Genomic DNA, 19,801 nt, shown 5'->3' with positions numbered 1-19,801 from the left:
AATCCCTCCCTCCAAAAAAACGCCTCTACTCCGCCAAGCTGGCTTTTGCTTTTACCCAAGCCAGTCCTTGTTTGCACGGATATGATGAAATGATGCTGATGTTGGTCTCTTTTGTGCTGATCATCAATGCACAAAAAGAAGATGCTCGTCAAGCTCAACAAAGGAAAGGGTAAGAACACCGTATACCCCTCGTTTTGTACCCGCAATGCTAACAAAAATGCCATGCTAGTTAGCCCAGACGGCAACATTGATCGCTTTCTTTGGTCCTTAGTTTGCCGACATGGGATGCACGCTGAATCGCGACATGCGTCTCTGTCGCGCGTTAAAGTCGAATGAAATCGTGCTCGTCACGTCGAGGTTCGCCGTCAAATCGCTCGCCGAGTCGTGAATGACGGGCAGCCGCGACATGCGCCGTCTCTCAGGCGCCGCCGCCGCCTGGCCCAGGATGCACGTCGTTTCCTCGCCCGCCGCCTGCGCTGCCGCTGCGGCCGCCGCGACGGGGGCCGACGGCGCCATCGGGGGCATGCCGAGACGCGCGCGCAGGCGCTCAATCTTGCCCACCAGCTTCGTCTGCCCGGGAAAGAAGGGCAGCGCCATCTCGTACGCCTTTAGCGCCGAAGCCTCGTCGCCGCTCTCCTTGTGCTGGCGCGCCGAGAGCAGATACCGCAGACCGTCCGACTTGGAGTCCTCGCGTCGCTCGTCAGCTTCGATGCGGCGCTCTAGTGCCTCGAGACGCCTCTGCACGGCGGCGTGAGAGGGCTGTGACGGCGGCGGCGGCGGAGGCGGCGCCATGACAGTCGTGGTCTGCTGCTCGGCGGCCATGCGCGCGGCGAGCACTTCGGCAACCTTCTTCTCGACCATGGCCTCGATCTGCGCGGCAGACATGGTGATGGACCCTTGGCTGCTCATAGCGCCTTGGGTGCCGGCTGACGCGAAAGAGGAGGGTAGCAGTGACGGGCGGGCCAGCTTCGATGGTCGAGAGATGCCCGACTCCTGCTCCGAGGCGCGCTTCACGGGGCTGACCTTGCGAATGTCCGACGTGGCCAGCGAGGGCCGCGAGGTAGGGATGGGCTTCAGCTCATCCGTGTACACGCTGAACGCTTTGACGGGCCGCGCCGCCGCCGCATTTCCGCTCTGCACATTGTGCGCATTGGCCAGCGGCTGTAGCGGCTGACGTTTCGCCCCGCCGAGGCCGGTATGTGCCGTGCTCGACTTCGGGAACTGCTTGTACACGACCTCATTTTCGATCTCGCGGACCTCGATGCGCTTTGCGCGCGAGCTGACGTTGAGACTGCTCAAGGTGTCGAGGTGGTAACTGCGCAGCGGCGCCAGGTTGAGTATCATGACGGTGATGCCGTTGTTCTGCCCGAGGGAGAGGATGCGCGTCATCTTGGACTCGCGAAAGGGGATGCGCCGGTCGCCGCGCGAGATGGCGTCGATGCACTGGCTCAGCACAAACAGGCTCTTGTTAATGGCTGCCGACTCGACGAGGCGCTCCTTGCCGTTGTCCGTGCGGCGGTTGTCCTCTGAGCCAGCCAAGTCAATAGCTGAGGCGGTGCTTTCGCGGATAAAGTCGGGACCGGTCTGCGTCACCTTGACGCGCAGAATGGCGTGGCTGCGGCTACTATGGGCGTTGAGCTTAGTGGCGGCGGTGATGCGGTTGTTGTTGGCTTCGATATACATCTTCTCAAAGTCCTTGAGGTCGTCGCAGCGGCGTTCTGTGAGGCCACAAACGACGGTGCGGCCGTTGGCCTCAGCACGCAGCGGTAGGCCCATCGGCGTACGCTGCTCGGCAGGCTCCAGCAGGTCAAAGACTTTATCGTTGTAGATTTCGTAGTATGAAAGCGCCACTGTGACGATTGTCTCGTCGTCCGAGTCCCTGGCAATTTTCTTGCCGCGTCGGAATACGCCGCTGAGCAGTCGAGGAATGACGCCGCGGTCAGCCAGTTTCAGGCCACCTCGCATGGTGTGTGTCTTGCCGGTGCCGGTCACGCCGTAGGCAAAGATGGTGACATCAAGTCCTTGGAAGAGCGATTTGAGAAGCGGTTGTACTATATCCCTGTCAGTGCACGCTATACTCTCTCCCTGGACGAACTGGCGTACCTTCTGAAGTGAACAGGGTTTCCTGCGATGTCGATTGGTCGTAGACGCTGTTAAACGCAAACGAAAACTCCTCGGCGCCATTCTTGGGGCTTGGGATCTTGACAATCGTGTTGGGCTTTCCAGCCTCGGTGCTGTCTCCGCGGACGATGATGTCCTTCTCGTGCTCGCCGTCCAGTAGCGGACGGATTCGGGCCACCACTCGTACAGACATGATTGTTTGTGTTTAATAAGACCAATTGACGTCGATATTATAAGAAAATTCGTTTTTCTTCGGCACGACCGATACTCTTCGTCGTAGATCGTGAATCGACCGTTTCGTCCTATTGATACATCCGTGACCTACCTTGGACACTGTTTTTGCTGTGGTTTCAATGTATAGCCAAGCGCCGACAATTGGTGTGGCACAGGATCGTGGTCGCTGTGGGTGGTTGTCCAGGCAACCCACACGTGAAGGTACAGTGGCCACAGCACTGCGTCGGGCCGTCTGAACCGCCGGCCCACCCCATAAACGATTGCCGGTTTTTGGCCTGAGCTTGACCAAGGTAGGGTGCTTCCGGGAAGCTTGCTTTGCTGGAGACGTCACTTCACTTTGCAACTCATCGCGCTTTTTTCCTGTCGACTGCACCGCATCGACTGCAGGAACGATGAGGGGCCACTTTGCATTGACTCGACCAATGCGCGGCTTGCGCATTACGCAGCCATCATATATTTGTCGACAATGCAGAGCAATTCAGATCAGCGCCGCCCCGAGCACGGAAGCTCCGAGGGGCAGCGTCGGTGCCGGAGGGGATGTGTTTGGGACGCCAATTGACCCCTCTCGAGACATGGCCGGTACGATGCGACGAACTTGATGGGTATTAGAGACGACATGTGCTGACTTGAATTTGCTAGACGCACGATTCGAGGTCCTGGGCTCGCCTTATTCGATGCTCTCTGTGACCTTGTCGCCCTCGCAGCGCCTGTACACCAGACGAGGCACGCTCGTTGCGCTTGCTGGCAAACCCGAAGATGTACATACTGAATGGCGGTCTATCTTTGACAACTACTGACAAGTGTGCAGGCTCAATCCACTCTCTCGGTCCTCAACCCTCTAGCCCGCGCGCCGCTGGGCGTGCCGTTCCTCTACCAGCGCATATCCGCCACATCGCCCGTCACGGCGCTCATCTCGACCAAGTCTCCGACGACGACATTTTCCGTCATTCGCCTCGACGGTACGACAGACTGGATGATCAAGCAGCGCAGCGCCCTTCTCGCTTGGACGGGTCACACACTGTCGCCGTCGCCGCGCATGCACTCGAGCCTGGGTGTTGCCCACTGGGGCAGCACATTCCTCACCGGCCGCGGCCTCGCTGCCGTGTCGGCGCCGGGCCAGGTCTACCAATTGACGCTAGGCGAAGGCGAGGAGTTTGTCGCGCACCCGGGCAGCGTCGTCGCCTACTCCGTCTCGCGCCATGCGCCGCGTCCGTTCCGCTTCAAGAGCTCAACCTTCCGGCTGCAGGTGCCGTCCGTGTCGCGCTTCCTGCCGGAGCTGGCGTTTATGAAGACGGTGCGTGAGTCATCCGTGTACAAGTTTCTCGGCCGCATGTTGTTTGGACTGCGAACCATGACGCGTAGGACGATTTGGGGCGACAGGCTGTTCCTGCAGTTCCAGGGCCCGACGACGATCCTCATGTCAAGCCGCGGCGTGCGCTTGGCGGACGTGCTGTCGAACCGCGAGGTGAATGAGATTGCAGATGCGCCAGCCGGTGCGGTGCAGGATGCCCTGGAGCCGCCCAAGGACAGGGAAATCGTCAATGCCAAGGTGGAAGAGCCTGCGTTCAAGGTGGCCGAGGTCAAGCCGGATGGCAAGGTTACGTTTGAGGACGGCAAGGACCTCAAGGAGTTTGTTCGATGAACATGAACAGACGAGCGGAAAATGGTGATTGAGTATGATTTAGTGTATCATTATTTGGCAACATGCACAGCAATTTTCTTGTGTTCGTTAATAGAACTGTATATGATGAGATCGTGTTGGCCCGGCTTGGTGTGGATGAGCTACCCTCGAGTGAGACTGCCAAGTTTGTCCAAGATGAAATGAGAGGCTCTTTCGTGTATTGGGCGAGTGAGCTTTCGTACGAAAAAGACCGCTAAGCTATGCAACAGATCACTATAACAAGTTGGTCCCCCGAGCAAACTGACAACATTGTACGGCTTGCCTGGTACCAGTCTCCAGGGCCATTGAATCCGAAGCGCGCCCTGATGGGTGTGGGGAGAGCTCACGCCGTATGTGTCACAATCGGAGCACAGGCCAGAAAGAACCCGCATGCCAAATATCCACTATAGATTGCACAATCAGGAACGTGAGCAGATGGCCGCAAGTGGGCGTGCTTATGAATCTTGGGCCCTGGGTGATGGCATTGACGCGAATGGTCGGCGCTCGCGGCTAGCGGAGCACCGATCCCTTTTGGAAGGAAGCTCGTCTTTGGAGCCTGGCGGGGCTCTCCGTGACGGGGGTGCAGGGTACGGCCTGTGACACGACTGATAAGAAATAATAATATAGTCAGCACTTGAATACATGATTAGCATCGACTCGGTTATGGATTTGCGGCAATAGATCTAAAAACTAAGACGCATGGGGCTTCACAGCTGACGACATGGCGGCTCCTAAGAATCAGGTAGGTACCTACGCTTGCATGGCGTTGATTAAGGTGGCCTCTGTTTCCCCCCACCTATGAATGGTAGGGCATCAGGATACCCATGCATCTCGTATGTGATAATGTGGTGGCCAAAATGAGCTGGAACATTGTCTGGACATGGTGACAGGGCAGTGTATGCGGGCTCTGCGTGTCGTATTGCAGAGAATACTCCATTACCGGGGAGCGTGCCGTCGACGCATGCACCCCGAGACTATCCTTGTTGTGAAAAGCCACTGTTTCAGTGGACGTAGCGCGCTGGAATCGCCTCAACGGCTGCGTGTACCAGGAATGCCAGCAAACAGGCGCCAAGCCGATGCCGAGTCCGGAGACGCTTTGTAATTCACACCGGACCGTGTTTGCATCTCGACTCTTCCTCTCCATCACACCAGCACGCCGCCATTTTCCACAACGGCTCGCAAAACCGAACGAAAAGCTGCAAGCTACCGACCTTGTCTTTATTTCAATAATCATCTCCAACTGGCACGAACCCTTGTACGGCCCAAATCACGGGTCAGCGCATCTGGGCCCGCGGGATCCCAAGGTTGCACCCCCCCGCCCCCAAAAGCAATGCAGCGCGCCATCAACCCCCCGAGGGACGGTTCAGCTCTCATCTGCCGCACTTCAGGGCCGGCTCTAAGATGGAGTTAAGAGGGGTATGCATGAATAGTCCAGCCAGTCACGGCGGCACGCCAGTCAGCCCTTTTTCGGGGGGGTTGCACGTTGTTGGCCATCTTATTCCTGCCAATTAATTTACTTAGGGGCCGCTCGTTTTTTTGGCTGATCCTGATCCCCACTTTCGGCCTTGGATTCAAGACGCGAGCCGTCGACACTCTCAACGGGGGGGATCTAAGCCAAAATTTATAATAGTCTTACATTGTCGCTCGAATTTTCTTCGCCTTGATGTGCTATTTTCAAATTCTTGGCGATTTTTGCATTCTTCCTCGACACCCGGTGTCAAGCTACTTCTCTTTTTGGAGAGCGATAGTGCCTGATACCTCCTTTCGTCGAGCAGCACCAGAGCATACCCACGCCGACACATGCAACGCTGACTGCTCTCGAAAAATACTATTCAATCTCAGGAAGCCACAGACCCGCGCAGTGTTTCTTTCTTTTCGTCGAGAATATACCGAATCAATTTTCTCTTTAGGGCTCAGTCCTCGCCATAGATCTCGCCGCAATTGCGGAATTCTGTCGCTTACATTGCTTGGCCTGCACTAATACGCATCGGACGCCCAACACTTGGATGTCTTGGATCTGACACCGACATCTCACTCACGCAGCACACCCACCCCTCAAATTCTTCAGCCACAATGGCCCGGTCCACCTCGGGCTCCCTCTCCTCGGGCACGGTGCAGGAGAAGCCGCTCTACGTCGCCAACGAGAATGTCGAGAGCAACGCCGCTGCCATCCCTTCTGAAAAGGCAGCAGCCCACGACGACCTCGAGCGCGCAACGTCGTCGTCGCCGTCCACCACCACTCCAGAGCAGCAGCAGGTCGCTGCCGCGCCCGCAGCCGGCGGCCCTTCGCCCTCAGACTTCCCCGATGGCGGGCGCGAGGCCTGGCTCGTCGTCTTTGGAGGCTGGTGCGCGCTCTTCTGCACCTTTGGCCTCATCAACTGCGTCGGCGTCTTCCAGCAGTACTACGTCGCCCACACGCTCAGCGACTACAGCTCTTCCACCGTCAGCTGGATCACCTCGACGCAGGTCTTCATGATGAACTTTCTCGGCATCGTCATCGGCCGCCTGTACGACAACTTTGGCCCCAAATGGATCCTGCGCATCGGCACCGTCATCTACATCTTTGGCCTGATGATGACGTCCCTCGCCACCGAGTACTACCAAATCTTCCTCGCCCAGTCCATTGTCGCCTCCATGGGCTCCAGCGCCATCTTCCACTCCTCCATGTCGAGCCTCGTCACTTGGTTCCTCAAGAACCGCGCCGTCGCGTTTGGCATCATGGTCTCGGGGTCATCGCTAGCCGGTGTCGTCCTCCCCATCATGATGGACCATCTCATTCCGCAGATTGGGTTCCCGTGGACCATCCGCGTTGTTGCATTCTTGTTTCTCGGCCTCCTCGTTGTATCCAACCTCACCATCAAGTCGCGGCTCCCGCCAAAGCCGCGCCCGTTTGTCCTCCAAGAATATCTCGACACTTTCAAGGACGTCAAGATGGTCCTGACCATTGTCGGCTCCTTCTTCTTCATGTGGGGCATGTTCCTCCCCTTCAACTACATTCTGCTCCAGGCTCAGGCTGCCGGCATGACGCAGAAGCTGGTCCCGTACCTGCTGCCCATCCTCAACGCCATCAGTATCTTTGGCCGTGTTCTCCCGGGTCTCGCTGCTGACAGGTTTGGCCGCTTCAACGTGATGCTCTGCATCGCCCTCGCGTCTGCCGTCTTTGTCCTTGCCATCTGGATCCCCGTCACCTCTACCGCGGGCATCATTGCTTTTGCCGCCCTTTTTGGCTTCTCCTCTGGGGGCTTCGTCTCCCTTGCGCCTACGCTGATTGCGCAAGTGTCCGACATTCGCTTCATTGGTACGCGCGTCGGAACTGCTTTCGCCGTCATGGCGTTTGGTGCTCTGACGGGCAGTCCCATTGGCGGTGCCATTGTGTCGCGCCAGCACGGAGACTACGTCGGTCTGCAGCTGTTTTGCGGCGTCTCCATGGTAATTGGATTCGCTTTCTTCATTGCCGCTCGCTATGCCCAGGTTGGCTTCAAAATGGCCAAGGTCTAAGACTGTTTCTTGATGAGCAAAGACGTCTGAAGGAACACGTACATATTTTCAACGCTACTTATGCGATACCCAGATTCATAACGTCGGCCACCCACTTGGGAACACCCCCCACTTGGGAACACCCCTTTCACACCAAAAAGGCGCTTTTTACAGGGATTATATATCTATAGCTAGTATATCTAAAAAGATTAAAAAAATATTAATAAATCTATTATAGCTATATTAAGCTAGAAAAGAGTTTTTAGTTTAGTATTAAAATCTATATAATAGATATAATTAGTTAAAGTAATAATAAATAAATTACTAGTAAATACTAAGTAATTTAAGAAATAATTATCTAATTTTAGAAAATAGCTATAATAATAGAATAAATATACAAAGACTCTCTAAAAAATCTATTATTTATTCTATTAATATTATAAATAGATACTAATATAGTATATATATATAAGTCTTTTAAATTTTTACTAGTAAAAATTTACCTACTTTCTATTAGTCTATATTAAAGCTTTTTTAGAATTATATATATATTACTTGCTAGTAGATATATAGTAAAAATGGCTAAAACCATTTTTAAAAAATTAATAACTATTGTTAGTAAGCTATCAGAATTAGTTCTTTAGTGTTAAGAAACTACTAGTATTCTCCTACTAAACCTTAACAAATTTTATACCTAATCTTTAGAAATATCTAGAATTGGGGATAAATTTACTATTAATAAAAACTAAGGATATATAGCTTAGTTTGCTAATTATGTATCTATTGATAATTTTTTTAACTTTTTAATGTCTAGTAGTACTGTTTTATCTCTAGTTGAAAAGGTAGTGTTTTGGTGTAAAAGGGGTGTTCCCAAGTGGGGGTGTTCCCGAGTGGGTGGCCGACGTTAGTCATTTTCGGCGCAATTAGACATAGGACACTGATTTAGAAACGCGTCAATATGGACGCTTGCATTGTAGCATCATTTTACTTCTATAAGGTTAGAATATTTGTATATGAATTCCGAAACGAAATTTAACCGCTTATTACATTCGAAAATTATGGTGCCTACCTGGTTGGATAAATCGCAGCAAGCATTCGCCAACAGCATCAAGCTGAAAAAAAAAGCCATGGCGGGATGGGCACCAGTGCAAAAACTGACAAAAAAAACTAAGTCAAGTGTGGACAAACGGGGAATCGAACCCCGGACCACTCCCAATTGTTGGATCTACAGGGTAGATGCTAAGGGAGTATTATACCACTAAACCATTCGCCCAGTTGTACTTAGATGTTGAATCCATGCGCAAATCAATACTAAGAAGTTAAAAATCAAAGCCATTGCGCACTCGCAAGTAGCTTGGTGAACAGGAATCGCCAACCAGCTAGGGCTGCAACAGTCTGCGCAACCAGCATATACTCAACTTTTCTGCATCGTCGCCAACCCTCGCGCCATATCCCCCCCAACTAATACGGGGAAGATTACCAAAACTGATCAACTGAAAGGTTGGCTGGCAAAGGCTCGTTGCTTGGGGCCATCCGCTTGGTGCATTGTCGACTGTGTCCGGCGAGGCCACTTTCCCGTCATGTATGACCCTCCTCGAAGAATAGCCGATGCACAAGGGCCGCATAAATCTGTAACACAAAGACTCACAGCGCGTGGACTTCTGGGCCTGGTTTCTCAGACATCTCCTTCCCGAACGTCGACAGACCTATTGCTGAGCCGACGTACCGCAACGACGACATGATGTGTTTCGTAAAGTATTCTACGGCAGCTGCGCTCAAGCTACCCTTTGGTGCGAGCATCAAAGCGGCTTTGAAATAGTTTCACAGCCTAAACGACATGTCGCGCAAGTGGCACGAGCTGCAGCGCTGGAGCCGCCTGTAGGGGGACTATCCGCACATTGCACAGTGTGACGCCGTTGTGCTAGACACGTTTCGTGAGGCCTACCGTCGGCCTCACAAGCTGCTCACCCCACGCGGCATGCTCTAGGGCATCAGCGCAAAATCGGGGGCGTCACCGCGGCAGTGGTCGTGACAACTCTCTACAGCGCGTGACTCGACCCGTTGCTACGGCGTCATGAACTGCAGTGGTTGATGCGTATATACAACGCCCATGGATACCGCCGGCGCCCTGAATGCAAAGGGAAGTTCTGCTCACAGAAGTCAAAGAGATTGACAGAGAGACGGTGTCAGCACCGGTGCGCTTTTGGACAGAATTGAAGGACTGAGGTCATCAGCCCTGGGACTGAGAGCGGCCGGCGAGCTATCGGCCGCTGGATGAGTTGCACAGACAGCGTGAAATGACTCATTTAGGGTTGAACAAAGAAGCTGTTGCAATACCTGGACAACCAAGCATCATTATTAATTCGCTGAGTGGAAAACTTGGTGAACTTGTTTTTGTCTGTACAGCTTGACGCGCGACGAGGTGAAATAGTCGGTGTAGGAAGCAGCTGTGAAATGGCCCATCCTTGGTTACCAGTAAAATCTTAGTAACACCCTATAGATGAAGCGTGAAGGGACAATTCGCTGCGCGGAAAACTTTGGCCGTTTGCTCTTGGCTTGTGCAGCCTGCACCTGTCGACGGCATGCCCACGAGCTGCCAGTGGGTTGACACTGCGTGAGAAGCAGATACATGTAAAGAAAACAATATAAAAGGCTGGAGTCGTGCTCGCTACTATGCTCGAAAAATTCCCATCGACAAACCTCTCGCACCCCATACTTCATCATTCCCCCTTACAAAGAAACGATGTCTTCATCGAGCCAAGATAATTTGCCGGCAGGGCAGCATAACTACATTGCATCGTTGCCCAACGAGATATTCACATATATCTTTGAATATGTCCTCAAATTTAAAACTGACTTTGTGAACCAGCGGTGGCTAGAACCCGACGAGACGAACAAAGCAGCCCAAAAGTTGGCCTTGGTGAACCGCCACTTCAATGCCCTCGCTACACCCTTCCTTTACAGATGCATCGAAATCGACATGAGAACCAATGTTTACAATCGGCAGATGAAGAGGACGAAGAATGTGATAATTACACTAGATACGTCTAAGACCCTGAAAGCCCACATCCGAGCGTTGAGTATCGTGACAATTGATCCTCGCGACTGGGAACAAGGAGGCGCCATCAACCTGCCTCTACGGGTGTTGACATGGGCCGTTAATCTATCATATTTAAGACTGATTGAAGACTTTTCAGATTCTCTCTTTTCACCGCCTCTCGACTTAGCTTCGGGGCTCATCGATGCTGCACTAGAAAGGTTGACTTCACTTCGCCATCTTCATCTGTACGGCATTCACCAAAGTCTTCCTTTGGACAGAGTCGTAGCAGCTCTCCGACGATACCCACCCAAGGTGACAGAGTTGACCTTGTATGGGAGAGCCTCGAGGTCCGCTATCAGGCCACTAATAACTAAGCGGGTAATACATGTACACCCCTTTTGGATTGGACTTGAGACATGCGGCTGACAAACGAAACCCAGGCGTATCGCAAGTCATTAATCAAGAAATTGGCCCTGTACCATTTCGACGGCGGCAATACGGATATCAAGTCACTACTTCAATGGCCCAAAGTACTGACTGAACTGACTATTGGAGACTACTTGGAAGCAATTGATCTTGACATTCAAAGCTTACTCCTACCTCACAAGGACAATCTTGTAGTTCTTGATTTGGGCTTCATTGTGGACCCAGACCGTTTCAACTTTTCTTCCTTTACGGCCCTTCGAGTGCTCAGAATGTGCTATTGGCCACTTATCACAAGCTATCGCGAGATGCTTGCCAAAGGCGAGGTGAAACAGCTCATGGCGCCACAACTTGGCCACATTCATTGGTATTTCGCGGGACAACGGCCAGAGGACTACCCCCTCAACAATTTTGACCTGTTTGACGAGACATGGCTTTGCGACCTGGCCCGCTATGCCACAGAAGAGCACCCGCAGCTGCGGTCCGTCTCGGTCGATTACGCGCGACCGGCCGAGTACGACCCCCAATTTGCCGCCAGCGGACACGCGTGGCAGATTCCCCCTTATCCCAAAGAGCGTTTTGGACGTGTCAAAGCACAATATGAAAGCTTTGGTCTCAAGTTTTCGTACAACAACCCGGTAGTGTTGCGGCCGAGGTGGAGGAACGAGCTTGAGCACGAGAGACGCGCGTTCGAGGCGCGCGGATTATGAAAATGTACTGATTTGAAGAGCTGTCGTGGGATATGCGCGGCTGGTTTGCAATCCTGTTGGGCACCGTTCTCGTGCGAACACGAGCTGGACAAAGGCGGGAAGTTGAATAGCGCTGGATGGGACTGGCACTAACCACTAGATTACATGACAAACTCAAGCTCTAACAATCGAAATACTTGTTGATAGAAAAAAATTACAATGTGACTGATGTACACCTGTCTTACTACAAGGAGAAACCAAAGGGCGGAAAGCCTCTTTTACCTGTCAACTTGAGCGGGGGCGCCTGCGCCCTACACCTCGTATTCAGCCAGGCTTATCGCGCAATTTTGTTAGACGAATGAGTATCGGTCTTTCTTTCATTCTCATACTCCCTAATCTTCGTCCACGATTGCTAGACCCCCTACCCATGTCTGCAAATTGTCACTCGGACGCGCATGGTCCCGATCGCGGCGGCGTCCAGACCCGTCTGGGCCACCTGCCGGAGGAGCTCCTGCTTCGCATTGTCGACTTTGCGTACGGGCCAGACGTTGACCTGGACCATGCCTACATTTTAGCCGACCGCCACGGCGTTTTCCACGCCTTGGCCCTCGTTGACCGGCGCCTCAACCGCCTCGCGACCCCGCTCCTGTACAAGGTCTTTGCGACAAGCGAGAATCCGTTTCGTGAGCGGCAGCGCATACGCAAAACGGAGCTATTTCTGCGAACATTGAAAGAGAATGCACTTTTACGCGCACATGTACGAGGACTGTGTCTATATACGGCAGAAGGACGCGACAAATATCCGTCCTTGGATGTGTTTGATCGAGTCAAAGAGCTTGTGACCCTTGTTCCGAATACGCACTTTCTTCACATGAATGGAGGATTCGACGACTTCCGCAGTCAGACACTGGATATTGTCAGCACGGCTATTGTGAATATGAGGCATCTGCGCCATCTCAGCCTAAACAGGCAGGGCTATGGTCCTACCCTGCAAGATGTTGCCGAAGCATTCCGTCGATCGTGGGGGGTAAAGAGGCTTTCTTTGAACGGAGTAACCGCGATGACGGGTGTTACATCACCAATAATCCATGAAAAGGTATGGTTCATCACTGCCCCGCGCAGCTTGACAAGCTGCCGGGGAATGCTTCACAGCTGACATCCAAGGTAGGAGTATCGTACAGCGTTTTTTACACACCTCACGCTTAAAGATTACAGTGAGGACTGGGCGGCTACGGAGCAGCTCCTGAGCTGGCCCAAGGAGCTGCACAGCTTTCAATTTGGCAACTTTCGCAACAACCCGAATGACATGGATCTGGCCATGTTTGGCTCTGCTCTGCTCCAGCACAGAAACACCCTTACCGTCCTCGACCTCGGCTTTCTACGACGGCGCAACACAGACAGCCAGATGATTGATCTGTCTCAATTCTCTGCACTCAGAGAGCTCACGCTGTCTCGGTGGTCCTTCAACAACACGAACCTGACCTTTTCCTACGAGACGGGGCGCAAGCTGCTCGCGCCAAAGCTCCGCACGTTTACATGGTCGTTTGGCATTGGGTTCATGGAGTCGGAGCGTCTCTCCGACGTGGGACCCAACGAAGAGGCCTGGCTCCGCGATTTTGGCACCTACGCAGCGGACAGGCACGATGGAAGCCTGCGCACAATGTACGTGCGGTATCTCCCGATCCGGGTCCTCGGCGAGCAGGGAAGCGCCGAGTATCCGTGGGACAGACTGCGTCGCGTGGCTGATGAGCTGGCTGCGCGGGACATAGAGCTCTTGTATAGTGATCCAAAGTGGTCGAGAGATGAGTGGGAAAAGTGTGTAAAAGCGTGGGAAGAGTGGACGTGAGCGAAGACCGGAGCATGGCGTTTTGCTTCTTTGATTGTTCGCGGCCTGCTCAGCATTGCGGAGATACCAATATCGAGACGTATTGATACAATAATACGACTACTGAATAGATTAAGGAATCATTATATGGTGTGATGCATGCCTGGAAATTGGCTGTTACTGCCAACGTGTCGGCTGGTACGTAGTGAGCTCCTGACAGTTCGAGGGAACCAGAGTGGCTGCAGGCCATTGCAGTTCTGAAAATAAAAACCTTGTACACGTTTTGAACCAAATCTCTTTACTGCTATTCCTGCTATTCTTCGCACTCTCTGGTGTCATTGTTCTTGCCCAATCTATTAGCCGAAAGTCTGTTTTCTTTGTGCCTGGTGAGGAATACCTAGGTAGGCTAGCGGCCGGCCACGTTGTTGTCAGGGGGACTGGCCCCGAGACGCGCTGTAGGACCCTAATTACAGCGGGTTCCCGCTGGCTTGTGACCGCTGCGGCCGCGCTGCAACGCCCTGTAATCGTGTCGTTCACGTCCCGAAAGAGCCCGCTGTTAGTGCGACCGCAGCCGCACCTGCCATTTCACTATCATTGTAAACAAGCACAAGCTCGGGACAGGAACAATGTCCTGAACCTCATCTCCAGCCCGGCCCACCGCCCTTATTTTGGAGCTTCCAGTCTTTCGCACCCCTCGAACGGCCCGTCTGTGCAGGTTTTGAAACTTTTGTCTTCAAACGCCCCAAGGCAAACCACTCCCGCCAGGCTACGCTCTGCCCGTTCACCCCGCCAGCGACGGCCGAGTCCTCCCTTTGTGTTTATAATATCGAGCCTCCCAAGACGCTCTCCTCCTTTTGCCCACCATGTCCGGCAACACAATGAGAGGGACGCCTACCCGCAATCAAGGCAGGGGCAACATTCCCTTTGCCAGCAGTCCCGCGACTTCTGGTATTCCACGACCGGCCGGCGAGCCACAGCCCTCCGAGGCTGGCTCGGCCGTCAGCGCCAGTCGTCAGAAGCAGACCAAGCGTGATGAGGTGTGTGCCTCGACAACAAGGTCCCCGGCGGCTGCATCGTGCGGAGGCTCCAATGCCGTTGTCCGAGCCGCTTGAGCGCCGCACATGGCAAACAACGCAAGACACGAAAACGCTGACACCAATTCCCATTTGCAGGCCATCCGCCGAAAGATGGAGTACGACCTCTCCAAGAAGAAGAACCTGACGAACCGCGCCCGACACTCCCGCAAGGCCCCGCCTGGCACCGTCATGGCCCTCAAGCCTAGCCAGGCCCTCCAGATAAAACCTGGCACGACCGTCTCCGAGGCTGCCCAGCTCATGGCCGCCAAGCGGGAGGACTGCGTTCTGGTGACCGACGATGACGACCGCATCGCCGGCATCTTTACCGCCAAGGATCTGGCTTTCCGAGTGGTCGGCGCGGGCGACAAGGCGAGCAAAGTCACAATCGCCGAGATCATGACCAAGAACCCTCTCTGCGCCCGAACCGACACCAGCGCCACCGATGCTCTCGATCTCATGGTCCGCAAGGGGTTCCGCCACTTGCCCGTCATGGACGAGAACCAGGACATTTCCGGTGTCCTCGACATTACAAAGTGCTTCTACGATGCCATGGAGAAGCTCGAGCGCGCCTACTCTTCGTCGAGAAAGCTCTACGATGCCCTCGAGGGTGTTCACTCTGAACTGGGTACTAATCAGCCCCAGCAGATTATCCAGTACGTCGAGGCTCTGCGCAGCAAGATGTCCGGCCCGACTCTGGAGACAGTCCTCAACGGCATCCCTCCCACGACTGTCAGCGTAAGAACGTCTGTCAAGGAGGCTGCTGCGCTCATGAGGGAGAACCACACCACTGCCGTCCTTGTTCAGGACCAGGGTGCCATTACCGGTATCTTTACCAGCAAGGACGTTGTTCTACGTGTTATTGCTCCTGGTCTGGACCCCGCCAACTGCAGTGTCGTGCGTGTCATGACTCCCCATCCCGACTTTGCGCCGATGGACATGACTATCCAAGCGGCTCTCCGCAAGATGCACGATGGTCACTACCTCAACTTGCCCGTCATGAACGATGGCGGCGAGATTGTCGGCATGGTCGACGTCCTCAAGCTGACGTACGCTACTCTGGAGCAGATCAACTCCATGTCGACTGGAGACGGCGAGGGCCCGGCTTGGAACAAGTTCTGGCTGTCCATTGACAACGAGACCGAGTCAATGGTCTCTGGAGACGGCAGCCAGCACCACACAAACATGGGATCGCGCATGATGACACCCGACGTTGGCCGTGATCGCTTGGGAGACAGCGTCGCCCCTGGGGACTCTGCTTCCCATGTTGGATCTCACCACGACCCTGAAGTTGCTCCCGCCGACCTTCCCTTCCCTTTCAAGTTCAAGGCTCCCTCAAACCGCGTCCACCGCCTGCAGGTCGTGGCCTCGCAGGGCATTGAGGCGTTTGTTGCTGCTGTCGCTTCCAAACTTGGCAATGAGATGGAGTCTATTGGCGGTGCGCCGACGACCGACGATGGTAAGCTGAGCAACATGGGGTTCGCTCTGAGCTACATGGATGACGAGGGTGACACCGTCTCCATCACGACGGATAATGACTTGCTCGAGGCCATTCTGCTTGCGCGCCAGGGCCACCGAGACAAGGTTGAGCTTTATGTTCACGACCCTGAGAAGCCTCCTGTCGCTCCGGTTGCTCCTATTGAGACGCCGGTCCTTGCCACCCCTCCCACATCGACCGCTCCCGTGGTCCGCGAAAGACGTCGGGCGTACAGTGACGATGAGGAGGAGGAAGATGAAGACGACGACGAGGATGGGCACGCGCCAGCACGCAGATCACGCCGGACGCGCAACACGCCGGCCCCTACGCAGGAGCAGATTATCGCTGGTGTCCCCAACGATCTGCTGCTCCCTGGCGCCATTGTGACGCTCGCGGTTGTGATTGTTGGTGTTTTTACCATTGCTCGAGCCACCAGCCGTTAATAGTGTAACTGTACGGGCAGCAGCATGTTGTACAAGCCGATGAATTGTGTGTTTTGTTGCGGGTAGATTATTTACTATGTAATATGAATGAGCCTTGTTTTACGACCACCAACTCGTCTTTCCGAATGAATGAAACTTTTCTTTTAAGCAGCCCAACAATCCCGGCATACCTCTTGGGTATCAAAAACCTGCGTAACGCCCGCCCAGAAACACAATGATTCCATAACTTTTATTGCGGCCGATCTGCTCCCACAGCAGCCTTGAGCCTCGCCAATCTCCCATTCATCCACGCCTCGTGCCACGCCTCGACCTTGCCGCCCAAAAACACCGTCTTGTCCGGCGTCAGCAGCACCGAGCCCCTCGCCACCACCGTGCCGGCCCTCAGCAGCATCTTTTCGCCGATGTTCGTCTTGCCGACCCCGATCCTGTCCATGCGCTTCATCTCGACCGCGTACACCGTCCTGCCCTTGCTGTCCTGCAGCACCAGCCGATGCACCGCATTCCTTGCCGCTCCCGCCGCTGCCGGCTGCTGCGTAACTCCCCCGCCTCTGCTCTGCGTCCCGGCCGCGCGAATCGCATTCTCGCCGTCGTCGTCGTCGGCCGTGACGCGGACGACCTCGCGGCCGCGCGTGCGCTCGCCGCGCGCCACGGCCTCGAGCTCCTCGACCTGCTCCCAGCGGCTGAGGCTCAGGTTCTCGACGTCGACGACCTGCACGTGGACGTTGCGCGGCAGCGTGCGCTCCTCGACGCGGGCGCTACCAATGTCGGCGGGCAGGGACGCCAAGGCGGCGGCATCGAGGATGCTGCTGCTACTGCTGCTGCTGGAGGTGAGGTCGCAGGCGAGGAGGCGCGCTTTGGCGGTGGCGAGGAGGGAGGCAATGGGCGGAGGGGGCGTGCGCGAGCCGATGAGCGTGGTGAGGAAGCTGGTGGATGCGGGGGGCAGAGACTGCGCGGCGAGGGATGTGCGCAGCTGGCTGGCAAGGTCCATGGCGGGCAATCCAGTCCAGGTGATTTGAATGATTTTGAATTGCCTGTCTTTTTGTTTGAGGTCCGTCGCGCGGTTGGGTTGTGGTTGGTGATGGCGCCGCGCTGTGAGTTGTGAGAAACGGGGTTTTGGCCACAGTGGGGATGACTGCTTGAGGTTCCGACAGGTCTCCGTATAAGCGCCATACACTGCCCAGGCACTGTGCTGTACACATAGAAACTTGTACAAAAAAATTTAAACTATATCTATATTAAGATTTAGAGTTCTACCGTATAAGTACAAGCCTGCAATTCTATAGCTACAGGTTTTGTGGACCTCGATCCTGGCTGGCCATTTGGTAGTTCCATGTCGAGGCTGACTTACACGAGACGAAGAGAGAAAAAAACGACAAACACGGGCCATGTCAGCATCCTCTCAGACAGCCTATTCTTTGTCCCCTGCCTCTGACTGCTCTTTACCTTCACAGTTGCCGCTCTGACACGCTTCACGACTGCAAAACTCGCGGCCGGTCCCGCAGCGGCCGTCGACGCTGCAGCAATCTCCCCATTTGCCTGCGCACTTGCGGCCGCCGTGCTGGCTACCGCATGTGCCATCGGTCGTGTAGTGCTTGTGGCCCCAGCAGAGTCCCTCGTAGCACACGCCCATCGCGCAGTCTTGTCTATCGTCAGGCGAGCGCGTGTCAGTTGCCACCATAATCTCGTCACGGCGCGGGCAAGGTCGTTTGAAGCTCCGGGGGGATATTCCGGGTACGGCTTGAAAAGGTGACTTACTCTGACTGCCCGCATCGCCAGGTCTCGGAGTTGCAGCATTGCCCGTGATCAACACCACGACAAGTCGCGTTGTTGTGTGGAGGGCCGCAGAAGCCATCGTACGCTCGCAGGGGCTCCAAAACTGGCGTGCCTTGTTAGTCTTCTTCAACCCGCGATCAGACTTTGAATCGTTGGTGTATTGCAGGACGGGAAAACAATAATTAAACTTACAGCCGTCTGTGCAGTACGGGGTATTGTATTTAATGTTGGAGCAGTCGCCGCGGAGCACAGGGTTCAGCAGAAAGAGCTCCTCCACATCACTCAGGCCATATCTCATCAGCGGCGCGCATCGATCCTCCGTCTCGTCCTCCACCATGGCCGTATAACGACAATTTACATCGCCCGCCTTCAGGTCGTCGTGCGAGAACAAGTCCATGTGGAAGCCCCAGCGCCTGGTCACCGGCCGCGCGTCGGCATACTCGTAGACGATCCAGCGGCCCTCGTCGTCCCACCGATACGGCTGGCATTCGCGGCAGGTCAGGGCTCCGACGATGATGCCCGTCACTGGCGCAATGGCCGCGATGCAGGTGCCCAGGTCCGTGCCCATACCGACTCGATGAATGGACTCAACTGGAAAAGTATTTTTTTTTCAGAAGAGAGGAAAAAGTCTTCACGGTCGTGTAGGGCTGTCGGAAATTTGATTTCGGTTTTTGGTCTCCATAACGAGGCTGAAGCTAACTACGTTGAGGGAACTGCGTCGGTAAACGTGGGGAGGAGCTCCGTAAAGGAAGAGAAGCACGAGGTGAAACGAAGAACTGTTCACATATAGCTGAAGTAAGTAAATGCAAAGCTCCTCGCATAGTTTTTCTTTCTTTTCTTTCTGTCCTTCTTCGTCTTCTTCGGTGGATTACCGGATCGCTCTTGTTCTAGTGACTGATCGTCTTACACCCTTGCTTTTCAGAGGGCTTTCATTTCTGCTTGCATGCAACCACCGCTGGAGGCGTTTTCTCAGTTTCACCTCGCACACGGCAATTGACCGTTGAGGAGAAGCGGCCTGTTCGGAGTAGAGGGAGTGAAAGAGAAGCGCAAGTTCTGTAGGATCAAACCGCTGGCCCGACAAGGTGCGCCTTCAGCTTGGCAGCTCTGCATGCACGCTGACAATACGCCAAGCTTTGTCCCGCATACGCGGGATTCCAGAGGGTTACATTGATCAGCTCTACGCCGTCTCGCACTGGGTCAGCGACAGGAATGTATGTGGTGTCGCGATTAATGCTGTACCGTCCCGGTAGAAATGCCCCCAATCGATCTGGCGAGACAGAAAAAAAGCAACTCGAGTCGCCCTCTTCATAAACTTACCGGAGTGATCTACTGACTAGATCCACAAACGTTTCTCTCCGTGCTCTACTTACGGAGTAGCCTGAATGATAACTAGCGGCCAACTCTGCCCGGCCGTGTGCCGCAGCAGCCGTGGTGGCTTGCTCTAGACCGCTGATGCTCCCTAGCCCAGGTCGCAGAGCTGAACTCAATCTCCCCAATCACATCTCCATGTTCCCCGATTGGGGTGTCACAGACAGCAGGGCAGTAGATGCGCCCGCATCCAAGCCC

General features: G+C 54.5%; 7 protein-coding genes across 7 annotated transcripts; 5 read left to right on the top strand and 2 right to left on the bottom strand.

The window, feature by feature from the left end:
• Window positions 1–267: 267 nt before the first annotated feature.
• LMH87_005685 (uncharacterized protein) lies at window positions 268–2,314 on the bottom strand (the record flags this gene model as incomplete). The annotated part of the gene is made up of 2 exons (XM_056203448.1): window positions 268–2,051; window positions 2,104–2,314. The coding sequence occupies 2 exons, from the start codon at window positions 2,312–2,314 to the stop codon at window positions 268–270; spliced, it is 1,995 nt and encodes a 664-aa protein (XP_056058907.1).
• Window positions 2,315–2,927: 613 nt separating this feature from the next.
• Window positions 2,928–3,997, top strand: LMH87_005684 (uncharacterized protein; the record flags this gene model as incomplete). The annotated part of the gene is made up of 3 exons (XM_056203447.1): window positions 2,928–2,934; window positions 2,995–3,113; window positions 3,164–3,997. The coding sequence occupies 3 exons, from the start codon at window positions 2,928–2,930 to the stop codon at window positions 3,995–3,997; spliced, it is 960 nt and encodes a 319-aa protein (XP_056058906.1).
• A 2,091-nt stretch (window positions 3,998–6,088) lies between these two features.
• On the top strand, window positions 6,089–7,513 carry LMH87_005683 (uncharacterized protein; the record flags this gene model as incomplete). Its single annotated transcript, XM_056203446.1, has 1 exon — window positions 6,089–7,513. The coding sequence occupies one exon, from the start codon at window positions 6,089–6,091 to the stop codon at window positions 7,511–7,513; it is 1,425 nt and encodes a 474-aa protein (XP_056058905.1).
• A 3,435-nt stretch (window positions 7,514–10,948) lies between these two features.
• LMH87_005682 (uncharacterized protein) lies at window positions 10,949–11,665 on the top strand (the record flags this gene model as incomplete). Its single annotated transcript, XM_056203444.1, has 1 exon — window positions 10,949–11,665. One exon carries the CDS (start codon window positions 10,949–10,951, stop codon window positions 11,663–11,665), a length of 717 nt encoding a protein of 238 aa, XP_056058904.1.
• A 406-nt stretch (window positions 11,666–12,071) lies between these two features.
• Window positions 12,072–13,490, top strand: LMH87_005681 (uncharacterized protein; the record flags this gene model as incomplete). Its single annotated transcript, XM_056203443.1, has 2 exons — window positions 12,072–12,740; window positions 12,813–13,490. 2 exons carry the CDS (start codon window positions 12,072–12,074, stop codon window positions 13,488–13,490), a joined length of 1,347 nt encoding a protein of 448 aa, XP_056058903.1.
• An 842-nt stretch (window positions 13,491–14,332) lies between these two features.
• Window positions 14,333–16,462, top strand: LMH87_005680 (uncharacterized protein; the record flags this gene model as incomplete). Its single annotated transcript, XM_056203442.1, has 2 exons — window positions 14,333–14,506; window positions 14,642–16,462. The coding sequence occupies 2 exons, from the start codon at window positions 14,333–14,335 to the stop codon at window positions 16,460–16,462; spliced, it is 1,995 nt and encodes a 664-aa protein (XP_056058902.1).
• A 229-nt stretch (window positions 16,463–16,691) lies between these two features.
• Window positions 16,692–18,803, bottom strand: LMH87_005679 (uncharacterized protein; the record flags this gene model as incomplete). The annotated part of the gene is made up of 4 exons (XM_056203441.1): window positions 16,692–17,551; window positions 17,906–18,105; window positions 18,218–18,338; window positions 18,428–18,803. 4 exons carry the CDS (start codon window positions 18,801–18,803, stop codon window positions 16,692–16,694), a joined length of 1,557 nt encoding a protein of 518 aa, XP_056058901.1.
• Window positions 18,804–19,801: the final 998 nt, after the last annotated feature.

The sequence above is a fragment of the Akanthomyces muscarius genome, chromosome 1, assembly GCF_028009165.1.
Source record: "Akanthomyces muscarius strain Ve6 chromosome 1, whole genome shotgun sequence".
In the NCBI taxonomy this organism is placed as follows: Eukaryota; Fungi; Ascomycota; class Sordariomycetes; order Hypocreales; family Cordycipitaceae; genus Akanthomyces; species Akanthomyces muscarius.
This window is presented reverse-complemented; position numbering and strand designations above follow the sequence as displayed.